Source organism: Callorhinus ursinus, unplaced genomic scaffold (assembly GCF_003265705.2).
Source record: "Callorhinus ursinus isolate GAN/ISIS: 27379988/994484 unplaced genomic scaffold, GSC_fseal_2.0 scaffold89, whole genome shotgun sequence".
In the NCBI taxonomy this organism is placed as follows: domain Eukaryota; kingdom Metazoa; phylum Chordata; class Mammalia; order Carnivora; family Otariidae; genus Callorhinus; species Callorhinus ursinus.
The window spans coordinates 1,558,540-1,570,165 of NW_027397151.1; the positions used below are offsets into that span (position 1 = coordinate 1,558,540).

At 63.3% G+C, this 11,626-nt stretch overlaps 2 protein-coding genes across 2 annotated transcripts in view; one reads left to right on the forward strand and one right to left on the reverse strand.

The window, feature by feature from the left end:
• The window catches only part of LAMA5 (laminin subunit alpha 5), a 49,488-nt gene extending 46,961 nt beyond the window's left edge, over nt 1–2,527 (forward strand). Inside the window, exons 73-80 of the mRNA XM_025865021.2 lie at nt 80–225; nt 293–485; nt 561–725; nt 860–1,022; nt 1,128–1,261; nt 1,358–1,451; nt 1,594–1,716; nt 1,876–2,527. Of these exons, the coding sequence (XP_025720806.1) occupies nt 80–225; nt 293–485; nt 561–725; nt 860–1,022; nt 1,128–1,261; nt 1,358–1,451; nt 1,594–1,716; nt 1,876–2,015 (1,158 nt within the window). The 3' untranslated portion in view covers nt 2,016–2,527. The remainder of the gene's footprint in view (nt 1–79; nt 226–292; nt 486–560; nt 726–859; nt 1,023–1,127; nt 1,262–1,357; nt 1,452–1,593; nt 1,717–1,875) is intronic.
• Nucleotides 2,528–2,701: 174 nt separating this feature from the next.
• On the reverse strand, nt 2,702–8,899 carry ADRM1 (ADRM1 26S proteasome ubiquitin receptor). The gene is made up of 10 exons (XM_025864958.2): nt 8,777–8,899; nt 7,967–8,180; nt 7,237–7,353; nt 5,458–5,581; nt 4,833–4,919; nt 4,175–4,256; nt 3,716–3,948; nt 3,354–3,511; nt 3,060–3,162; nt 2,702–2,872 (listed from the first exon to the last, which is right to left on the reverse strand). The coding sequence occupies exons 2-10, from the start codon at nt 8,177–8,179 to the stop codon at nt 2,769–2,771; spliced, it is 1,221 nt and encodes a 406-aa protein (XP_025720743.1). The 5' UTR covers nt 8,180; nt 8,777–8,899; the 3' UTR covers nt 2,702–2,768.
• Nucleotides 8,900–11,626: the final 2,727 nt, after the last annotated feature.

Consider the following 11,626-nt stretch of genomic DNA (forward strand, 5'->3'; position numbering starts at 1 on the left):
GGCTGGTGTGTGGGCGGGGGGTGGTGGCCGGTCAGAAGGCGACCCCCACGCATTCCTGCTTCCCACCTGATCCCCACAGGCCGGCCGACGTAGCCGCCAGCCCCCCCAGGACCCTGCCTGCACACCACCCTGGCCTCCCAGGGCCATCCAAGATGCCTACCAGTTTGGGGGCCCCCTGTCCAGTTACCTGGAGTTTGCGCACATCCCGGCACCCCCTGGGGACTGGTAAGGCTGGGCCGGGTGGGGAGGGGCGGAGGGGCCGCCCAGGCTGACGGCCTTGCTTGGCTTCCAGGTCCCACCTCTCGATGCTGGTCCGTCCTCGCGCCCCACGAGGACTCCTGCTGCTCGCTGCCCCCCGCACGGCCAGCGGCCCTTCTCTGCTTCTCCTCCTGAGCCACGGACACTTTGTTGCCCAGACGGAGGGCCCTGGGCCCCAGCTCCGCGTCCAGAGCCGCCAGCGTTCACGGGCTGGCCGGTGGCACATGGTGAGAGGGGCCAAGGAGGGGACAGGGCCCGGGTCCTGGGAGCTCCCACTCTGACGTGCCTCCTCCTGCCCCCAGGTGTCTGTGCGGTGGGGAAAGACTCGGATCCAGCTGGCGACAGACGGGGTCTGGGCCCGGGACCGGGAGGGGCCCGGCCAGCAGCACCAGGGGGCAGGGAGCCCCCGGCCCCAGACTCTCTTTGTGGGGGGCCTCCCTGCCAGTGGCTTCAGCCCGAGGCTCCCAGTGAGAACCCCATCCATCTACCCCCCGCAGCCCTGAAGCACCTCACTCCGCACCCCGCCCCCTGCTCTCACTTCCACCCCCCTCCCCGGGCCCTGGGGCCCTCCCCCGACGCCAGCCCGTCTGTGTCCCCGCAGGTGGCCACCAGCAGGTCTGGCTTCAGTGGCTGTGTGAGGAGACTGAGGCTGGACGGGCGGCCCCTGGGGGCCCCCACACGGGTGATGGGGGTCACGCCGTGCTTCTCAGGCCCCCTGGAGAAGGGCCTGTTCTTCGCAGACAGCGGGGGTGTCGTCACCCTAGGTCCGTAGGGCGTGGGTGTGCCCCTAGCCCAGTGGGGCAGGAGTGGGGCTCCGAAAGGGCGGAGCCCGGGCAGCCCTGCCCCTCCTCACGGCCCCCTTCTCACAGACACCGTGGGGGCCGTGCTGCCTCGCGTGGCCCTGGAGCTGGAGGTGCGGCCTCGGACGGCCACCGGCCTCATCTTCCACCTGGGCCGGGTCCAGGCACCACCCTACCTGCAGCTGCAGGTGCTGGCCAAGCAGGTGAGCTGTGGGAGAGGGGGCTGCGGCCGCAGGGTGGGAGTGGGGTTCACAAGGCCCTCCTGACCTCCCCCCACGCCCCCCCCCCCGCGCCCCCAGGTCCTGCTGCGGGCGGACGACGGCGCGGGGGAGTTCGCCACATGGGTGACGTGCCCGGCAGCCTTGTGTGACGGGCAGTGGCACCGACTGGCAGGTGAGCCGGCCCCACCCCCACCCCTGCTTTTCTGCTGAGCAGAGCACCCAGGAGGGAGCAGTGGTGGGCCCCCCCGGCAGGCTGTGTGGCAAACAGCCCCCGGCCCCCCCCCCCCCCAGTCACAAGGACCCTGTGCCCACAGTGACCAGAAGCGGGAATGCGCTCCAGCTGGAGGTGGATGCACGGAGCAACCAGACCCTGGGCCCTGCGCTGGTGGCCTCCATGGCCACCGCCCAAGCACCTCTGCACCTCGGGGGCCTGCCTAGTGAGTGCAGCCTCAGCCTGGGGGATGGGGGTCACCCCTCTCACATCCCACCCTCCTGTGATGGGGCAGAGAGACTGAGGCGTGGGGCGGGCGGGGGGAGGGCAGCGGGCCGCTGGCTTCTGCTCTGACCTGTCTCCCCATCTTCCCCTGCTCCCCCAGAGCCCACGAACACACAGGCTAGGCCTCTAGCCTACCGCGGCTGCATGAGAAATCTGATGCTGAACGGGTCCCCTGTCACCTGGCCTCGCTCTGTGGGCATCCAGGGGGCAGTGGGGGCCAGCGGCTGCCCGGCCACCTAGCGAGCTGCCCCTCCAGCGGCCACGCAGGAGAGCCTTCAGGGGCCCCGGCCTGGCGTCCACAGGAGGGCCGCCCCGGGCAGGCAGGCTCCCAGCTCTTGAGCCTCCAGCCCCTGCAGTTCAACCCATTTCACAGCAAGTCTATTTATCTGGACTCTAGATTCTAGGGATGATGAATCTTTTTTTTGAAAACGATTTTAAGTTATTCCGAACGTTTAAAACTGGGGTTTTTAATACTTTTTATCTTTCAGCTTCATGATGAGTTTTTTTTCCTCCACCAATTTTTCATAACATGAGCAATCTGTCCTGCTTCTTAAAAATTAAAAAGAAGAGGGGCGCCTGGGTGGCTCCGTTGTTAGGCGCCTGCCCCCAGCTCAGGTCTCGGTCCCGGGGTCCTGGGATCGAGCCCCGCGTCAGGCTCCCCGCTCGCGGGAAGCCCGCTGCTCCCTCTCCCGCTCCCCCTGCTCGTGTTCCCGCTCTCGCTGTGTCTCTGTCAGATGAATAAATAAAATCTTAAAAAAAAAAAAGCTAACTTATGTTTGAGTGTTGACTTCAGAGGTGAAAAGGGTAGAGCAGTGAGTCAGGGCGGATCCCAACCCCAGACATGCTCGTGGGGGGAGCCTCCTGCCCAGGGGGCTCCCCTCACGCCAGCCCCCCCCCCCCCCGGGCCCACAGGGAAACCAGAGGTGGCAGGTAAAAGACGAGGCCTTTATTTCTCAGCCGGAGCGGAGGGGGCCGCGCCCTCGGGGACGGCAGCTAGTCCAAGCTCATGTCTTCCTCTTCGTCCTTCTTGTCCTTCCCGTCGCCCTCCTGCCGCGGTCTGGCGCTGCTCTGCATAGCTTTGGCAAAGGCCTCCACGTCTAAAATGCATTTAAAAACATGAGGCGTCCTTTCTAGCCCCCGGCCTGGAATGGCTAACGGGAGGGAATAAAAATTTCCAGACTGAGGCCCAGGACCCCCCACCCCACCCCCCAGGCGCCCGAGCCAGGCCAGCCAGCCCTATGCCGCGCAAACCTCCACCCCGCGGGGTGCGGGGCAGGCACTTACCGCCCTTGTTGGCGGCCTCCACAGCCTCCGCGGGCAGGCCGAACTGGCACATGAGGGGACCCAGCTGCCCAGAGGCCAAGGCCGCGCTGAACATGCCCAGGGCCTGCAAAGGAAAGCCAGACACTCCTGAGCACACACTTGGCAAAGGCCCCGGGGGGAGGTGGGGGGGGGTGTGTGTGTGTCTGGGCCAGTCGCAGGTGCAAGGACGCTTGGTGACAGGGAGCCACGTGGAAGGTAAGCCAAGTCCCCTGCCACCGAGCACACAGCAGCGGGCACCCAGGCCACAGCATCTACCTGCTGGAACTGGGGCGAGGTCAGCGTGTTCTGGATCTCCTCTGCCGTCTGTGGCAGTGACTCCCCGGAGGGCAGGTAGGGCAGCAGGCGCTCCTGGACGTCCGCGTTGGCAAGGATAGGTGCCATGATCTCGGGCGTCAGAACACTGGCCAGGTCAACTAAGGCATAAGCACACGACCATCAGCAGCTGGAGTCCAGCCACAGACGCCCAAGCCGTGACCTCACTGGGTGTGGCGAGGAAAGGGGGCAGCGGCTCAGCCCAGGGACATGCTTGGCCCCATGCCTTGGAAAGCCAGCGAGCGAGCAGGCAGGGGGCAACAGGCACCTTCACCCCCCCAGCCTGGAGCCGAGCAGCATGTTACCTTGCTGGCCGCCTCCTGGCCCGGCCGGCACGTTCATAGTAGCTAGAATGCTCTGAAGGTCGCTCAGCTGGATGGGCTGGGTTGGGCTGGCTGCCGTGCTGGTTCCATTACCTGAACTGGGTGCGGGGCTCGGGCTGGTCACCGAGGCAGCTGCTGGAGCAGAGGGGGCTGGGGTGGCTCGGGTAGAAGAGGTGGTGGAGGACGGGGTGACGGCTGCCGACTGGCTCCGGGAGCTGGGAAGAGCGAGGGCAGCAGTGGAGCGGCCAGGCACCCTAAAGGCGCCCACAGCAAGTCGTCCTGTGGCAGGGGTCCCTGAACTGCTGGGAATCCGCCTAGACCCCGAAAAGGACCCTCCCCAGGTGTCTTTTCCGTCCTTCTGCATCTCCTACGTCCAGTCTCCTTGAAGCGGGGGGACCCCTGGGGGCACCCAGGCATGGCGGGGCAGAGGACAAGGCTTACCTGGATGAAGAGCTGCTCGCTGGAGGCCCCCCACTCCCCAGTAAGCTGGCCAGGCCCGGCCCGGTCAGGGCCCCCAGCCCACCTGCAAGAAGACATGAGCTCAGACGCCACGCTCTCCTGAAGAGCCCACCTCCCCACCAGACATCCCGCGCTAACACCAAGGGACAAGCAGGGGGAAGTGGTGACCACAGTGGGCTGGGGTGCCGGAGTAGCGATGGCTCAAACTGTAGCGTTCTGGAAGCTTATTCCATAAGTCAGATTGTTTCTGTCTCCCGTTCCACTAATGACACACTTAGGTCCAAGGTAACACGCAGTCCAAACCCGGCAGAGTAGCGAGCGTTTCCCTGCCACCCAAGAAACACACCGATCCCCAGCCCAACAGGAGGTGGCAACGGGCAGGCCCACCAGAGGGGAACCAGAGCAGAGGGCCCCAGGCAGGAGCCCCGCTCCCAGGCCAGCTGTGCTCCCCTCGAGTACAGAGCTGGGTCCTCACCACGGACCAGCTCTCAGCTCAAACCACAGAGCACGTGGCCCTTCCCAAGGAAGCCGGCACAGGGAACACACGTTCACAGATGTCACTGAGAGCCAACGAGAAGGAAAAATTCAAATCCCAAAGCAACCGTAACTGAAGGTTGTCCACTCCTAACACAGGCGTTACCCAGTCCTCCGAGGCCAGCAGGTCCGATGAGCTGCATGAGCTGGCTGTGGCTCATGTTCCCCAGCAGGCTCTGCAAGCCGCCCTCGCCTGTAAGACAGAAGGGGCTCAGACTTGGGGCTGCCGGGTACCCAGGTCGATACCCACAGGGCCATGGGGCGGCTGGGGGCCTTGGGCTGAGACAGCACGCACCGTGACCCCTCCCTTTGGCTTTCCCAGCACTGTACAGTAGCTCCTCGAAGGAGCCAACAGGGCGGAGCTCAGACAGTTTTACCACCAGAAGCTGGGCGGAGGCTTCGACTTGCAACTACTAAAAGGCTTCTAACTTGAAAGCATCCATTTCTACTTAAAAGCGGCTGCGGGGGGCGGGGGGGGGGGGGCGCCTGGGTGGCTCGGTGGGCTGAGTGTCTGCCTTCAGCTCAGGGTCCTGGGGATCGAGCCCCTCGTCGGGCTCACTACTCAGCGGGGAGCCTGCTTCTCCCTCTTCCTCTGTCCCTCCCCCCTGCACATGCTCTCTCTTTTAATAAAAAAATGAAATCAAAACCAAAAACCACCAGCCTGAATCATCAGGAGTACACGTCATTGACACCTACTGACATGCCAACACATTCTGGAAGGTGACCATTACCGCCCAGTGCAGAGAGCTCATGGCCTCCACTCCCGCTTGCCCCCAGCGCTCCAGGCATTGGAGGGTTGTTCAGATACTCGTTGACCTTCCGGCAATGTTCCTCGTCCTGGTCTGTCTTGGGCTCCTGTGGGGGCAGGACAGGACCACAGCTGCAGCGGAGCGGCCCGCTGCCAGGAACGTGGCCCACGGACGAGCGAGGCTCGGCAGGTGCGGGCACCGGTCTGCAGCCACACAGCACCGAGGGGACCCCGCAGGGCCGAAAAGAACAGCAGTCCATCGAGATCGCTGGTGCTATGGCAACGTTCGTTTTGAGGGCGGGAAGACTAAAGCATCAAGAACACCCAGTCTGCACCCAGAGACGCCTTCCGACCCTCCAGAATTTTCGTGCTTTACACAACACTCTAATAAAAGCCACGATGCCTTCCTGTAACCCGTGTAACAATAAAATAACCCTTTCACCACGCCACCGCCCACGAACCAGCCCCAGCCCGTGGCCCTTCAGGGTTAGTTGGAAACTCAAGAAAGCACCTGGCACGCACTCGACACCAGCACCTCGGGGCGTAGGGCGTCAGCAGGCAGCACCGTCCGGTAAGAGCCCCCCGAACTACGAGACGAAGCACCCACGACTGAGGCGGCACTGTGGGTCTGCTGGGGGGCCAGGGACAAAGGAGGTGGACGAGACAGAGTCCCCCACCCCCAGGGTGGAGGACAGGAGGGCACAGAAGCAGCATGAGGTAAGGCAGGGCTGGTGACAACCTTCCTGGCAGAACCGCGCGGAAACCAGCTCAGGCCCCCCGCGCCCGCCTGTGTTTGCAAATGAAGTTTCACTGCGACGCGCCACACCCGTCCATTTACTCCTTGTCCACGTGCCTCTCACGCCACGTGGGCAGAGGCAAGTGTCTGCAGCACAGCCTGTCCGGCCCCCAGAAAGAAACTTCTGCCATGTGTCTAGAACGTGCTAGGGGAAGGGCGGTGGGGTCAACCTCTGGGGAAGGCAAGTGGCAACACCTGTCAGAACTGTAAATGCCCCTGTATATATACCCACTTCTAACAAGTCTACTTCTCGATTTTAACACAGAGACTCCCCCCCCCCACACACACAGAAAGTAGCCTCCGTGTAGAGTCACTCATTAACCTACTGCCAGAGGTAAAATGACAAAACGGGGATGGAAACAAGCCCAATGGCCGACACGTGGGAGAGCGCGCGACGGCTGCTAAACTCAACGGAATAGCGGCTGCAGCTGTGGGCGCCAGGGAGCCCTGGTGCACTGACCCCCAAAGACCCCCAAAGCACGCAACTGGGGAAGGCAGGGGAAGGCAGGGCTGAGAAAAGCTTGGGAGAAAACACTCCATTTTTGTAAAAAACACAGCAAGGAGAACACACGTAGTCACCCCTGCTTCCGCTCTGGGGTGCTCATGGCCGGGGGGGGTGGGGGGCACGCACTGCAAGACAAGCAAACCAGAGGCTATGCACCCGTCAATGCGGCAACACTGGGGCCGAGTCCAGAAACCACTCTTGGTCTGCCAGGAATCCCGGATCTTGCATGGGCACCTGGAGTCCAGCCACAAACGTCTGGACTCTGGAAGAGGTCCCTTGCTCCAGTGCCCCCCATCCCACACCCCCACAAGGAGACACACCGGAATTTTTAGGGTCTGTGACAATCACGTTCAGTCAGCATCAGCCGTTTCATGAAAGTGAATTCTACCGTCCAGTGAGCACGTTTCTAACCTGATTCTACGACAGAGAAACGTAAACTGCAAACAAAAGCCTCTACATACCTGCATCCAAAAGAAGAGCCGTTTGGACCCTGCCTTGAACTTGAGCACATAGACCCTCCCGCTGGGGCACTGCGGCACGCGCTTGAACTCACAGTCGTCAGGAAAGATGATCAGGTCCTTCCAGGAGCCACAGAAGAGGAGAGAGTTAGCGTCACAGAAACACACACTGCTGATCCCACAGCCTCCCAGAGAAACACGCTGGCTGCTGTGTCTGCGTGGGGGCGGGAGGGGGGGTGCAGGACGCAGACGCAATCAAGTCACCAGGGCCCCTCACCAGCAAGGTCTCCACTGGGTGGAGGAGCCAGGGTCGGAGGCACCCCACCAAGGGCGTGAGGGCCAGGAGAGGGGCTCGGTGCTCAACAGGGAAGGTGGGCCTGCACTGCTCTCAACAGGGAACAAGTTAGTCTGAAGGACAAAGGACGCTAAATACAACAGCTGCTCAGAAAGAACTGGTCACAGGTCGGCATTCGCACGCGGCGCACTTCTAGGCATCTCATCTGCAGAGCGCGACGCACAGACCCCGATGGAAGGACTCTACGAGATCCCTGAGACGCGGAACGCGCACGAGCAAAGCCTAACAGCGCACGGGGGCACCAAAGCAGCGGTGCCCTCGAATCCCAGCAACGCGCCCCGAGGGTGAACCCGCTGCCAGCGACGGCGGCTCCACGCGCCCCTGTCCCGAGGATGAGGCGCGCTCCCTGAGCCCAGACTCAGGCTGACAGGCACTTACATCTTCCACGTTCCCGGACGTCCTGTCTTTCCAGCAGAAGTGAATGAGGGAGTCATCCGTCTGCTGAATGTACACGAGCCCTTTCCGTTTATCTGGGGTGACAGTAGTCCCTTTTAATGACATTTTTCCTGCACGGAACTCCACCAAATACTTGTTGGAGGACCCACGGGAGCCTGGCACCAGGCTTGGAAAGAGAGCGCCCGAAGTCGTCATCCTGGAAGAGGGGCCGGCATGCACACCCGGTCAAAGCAGGGCCGCCCCCGGCCTGCCCCGCGCGGGGAGGAAGGGGCCCGGGGCTGTCCTCGCGGAGCCGGGCCGCAGCGCCCGACGGCACCTGAGCCCGCGGAGCCGGGTTTCTCGGGCTTCCCCGAGCACGACACGCCCCGCCCCGCGGCACACTCGGCTTTTCCACGGCCTGGGGCCCCCAGCAAGTTGACAAACCTGAGCTGGGCGGGAGGGGAGCCCTCAGCCGGCTTCTGCGGGGCCCGCCCGCTATCCGGGCAGGGGAGGGGCGCGGCGGGGCCGCGGGGCCCCCCCCCCCCCGGCGCCCCCCCCGAGGGGCCGCACCCCTAGCTCGCGGCCCCCGGGCGTCGCGCTGGCCGGACGGGCCGACACGGCCGCGGCGGGCTCCAGAGCCCGAGGCTCCCCGAGAGCCGCCGCCCCGCGCACGGGCCCCCCCCCCCCCCCCCCCCCCGGCCGCCCCCCCCCCCCCCACCCACCCAGGCCTCCGCGGACCCGACCCCGGCTCGGGCGCCCCGACGGCGCAGGCCCCGCCCCCGCAGCCGTCCCCGCCCCCGGCGACCCCCGCACCTGGCCCGCGCCGCGACTCGGCCGAGAGGCGCCGTCCGGGATCGCTCTTCCTCCTCAGCGCCTGCCGGGCCCCGCCGGAAGTCCCCTCTCGCTCCGCCCCCCCGCCGCTCTTGCTGCCTATTGGGCCGTACTAGGGGCGGGGCCGACGCCGAGCCGCCAGCGATTGGAAGAGACAGCCGTCCATCGGCCCGCCCCGGCCCCCCTCCGCGCCCGCGCTCCCTTCCGGCGGAAGCGCGGGCGGGCGGCGCGCGGGCCAGAGCGGCTCCTATTGTTGCTGTGTCATAGGGGCGCGGCGGCGGCCCCTGGCGGCGGCGCCCGGAACAGCGAGGCAGGCACCCACCGAGCGGTGGGCTTTGGAACCCGCACCCCCACCGTCGCCGGAGAGCGGGGACTCCTGCGGGGCGGGAGGGGGCATCTCAGGTTCACGGCTAGGGCGGCACGCCAGGTCCCAAGACGTGCGGGAAACAGCCCCTGGGTCAGGGGATCTTAGGACGCTGGGGCTGGGGAGGGCCGACTTCGCGACCTCAGGGGTATGTCACCGAATCACAGCCCTGGACGCCCGCGCGTGGGCGCAGCGGCGGAGACACCGGCGGTGGCCGTCTGGGGGCGACAGAAGTGCCGTGTTGCCTCCCTGTTCCCCCCCCCCCCGTGACAGTGCTGGCATGGCTGCCCCCCATTCTCCGCGGGGGGGGTGTCTCCCTACTCCCCCCATTCTCTTGGGGTCCCGGTATTCCCCCCTGGGAGCCCCCCTTCCCCCTCCTAGTCCCCTGGGGGGCTCCCTACAACGCCCATTCTCCCCTAGGGCCCCTGGTTCTCCCCCATTCTTCCCTGGGGGCCCCCTGTTCCCCCCGTGACAGTGCTGGCATGGCTGCCCCTCGTTCTCCCCCGGGGGGAGGAGGGACTCCCTACTTCCCCCGTTCTCCCCTGGGGGCCCCCCATCGCCCCGTGATGACAGTGCTGGCATCTCCGTCTGTGCGAGCAGTTCCCAGAGGCTGGACGCGTGTGCGCAGAGCGGAGTGGAAGACGCGCTGTCCGTCAAGCCACACTAGACATTCACAAGTCGGGCTGGGTGCCCTCCGTTTCCATCCTGACTCTGTTGCAGCAGTTGGCAGTAACCACGCGGGGCACACCCACTCAGAGCCCTGTGCCCTCCCAGCCCGCACTAGAGACCCGCTCCAAAAGCAAAGCCTCCATGCGTGCTGCCTGACGATTTGTCATTTATATGTGTAAACTTTGTTAAGCTTTTTATAAAAAGTATCAAAGTGGAAGGTAGTTTTTGTTTTGAAGATGTATTCACGTTGATACATGTAAGTCTGGTGTGTTCAGTTTAACTCCTATATGATGTTGTGTGTAATAGCCTGAAGTATAACTTTTTTTAAAAGATTTATTATTTATTTGAGAGAGAGCACGTGAGCAGGGGGAGGGGCAGAGGGAGCAAGGGGGAGAATCTCTAGCTGACTCCCCACTGAGCAGGGAGCCTGATGCGAGGCTCTATCCCAAGACCCTGAGATCGTGACCTGAGTCAAAATCAAGAGCCAGCCACCCAGGTGCCCCTGAAGGACAACCACTTCTGCATCCATTGTCTCGTGATCTAAAGACTCACCAATTTTGCTTTGTTTTGGAAAATATAGCTGTTTTTCATTAAAAATGTTTATTTAATAAATAATGAGCTTGTTATTTTTTAATTAGCTAAATACTTTTACTTTTTTTCATTTCATTTCCTAGTATGGTAAATACCAACAGATCATACCCACACACATGAGCTCCATGGGGGCCTGGATCGATCCTGAAACCCTAGGGTCCCAGAGACCTGTACAGGGGAGAGGGGCACGGCCATGAGCCCGTGACAGCGAACCCCCCACACGCGACGCTCCAGGAAACCAAAGACAACAATGGGAAAGTCCAATCTGGCTGTCTGAACATGCGCCAGCAGGCAGGAAAAGTCAGGAAAAGTTTAAAAGCTGCCACAGCAGGATGCAGGGAAACCAGCTTTGCAGACCCCGAAAAGCATGCTTCCCTCCCAGCCCGTGGCCTCGCAGGGCCCTCACCCGAGCCAGGGACCTGCTTCTGAGGCTGGTTCCATGACAAACGTCCAGCAAGGACAGTGGCCACAGGCAGACGGGTCTGGCCGAGGCCCCTGCGTGCGTCCGCGCCCCCCCCCCCCCGGCTGCGGGGCGCCATGGGGGACGAGGTAGCGAGGCGGGCGGCCCAGAGGCTCCTGCACTGGTGGCAGGCAGGGCACAGGGCCTGCAGGTGCAGCTCGAAAGGGGGCAGGTGATGTGCCCAGACACGTCAGCAAAGAGGGGTACAGCCGGCAAGAGGCACAGGAGAAGAGAGCCCACACCGTTATTCGTACAAGAAACACAAGTGAAAACACACCCATGAGAAGGGCAGGAGCCTGGAGAAGGGGTCGTGACAGAACCGAGTGAGGGCACGGCAGCCCACCCCCGACAACACGGTTTGGGAGGCGGGTTTCTGCAATCATCTTTCTTTCCTTTCACTGATCCTTTCTTTTTGGGGGGAATTGTAGGTTCAGTCCCAAGGCGAACAGGAAGTACTGAGAGCTCCCCCATGACCCTCTGCACGCACCTCCTCCCACCGTCAGCACCCCCGCCCCAGGGCACGTGACCGCCCGGGGACCCGCGCGGACAGCTCCCAGCACGCCGGCTGTGCGTTTGGACACATGCGGGACACACGCACCCAGCATCATAGTGCTGCTGAGCGGTCTCACTGCCTTCAAGTCCTCTGCCCTCCTTCTGTCCACCCTCCCTCCTCTCTAACCCCTGGCAACTGCTGACTGCTTTTTTTTTTTTTTTTTTTTTTGGTAAAATACACAGGACATAAAATTTA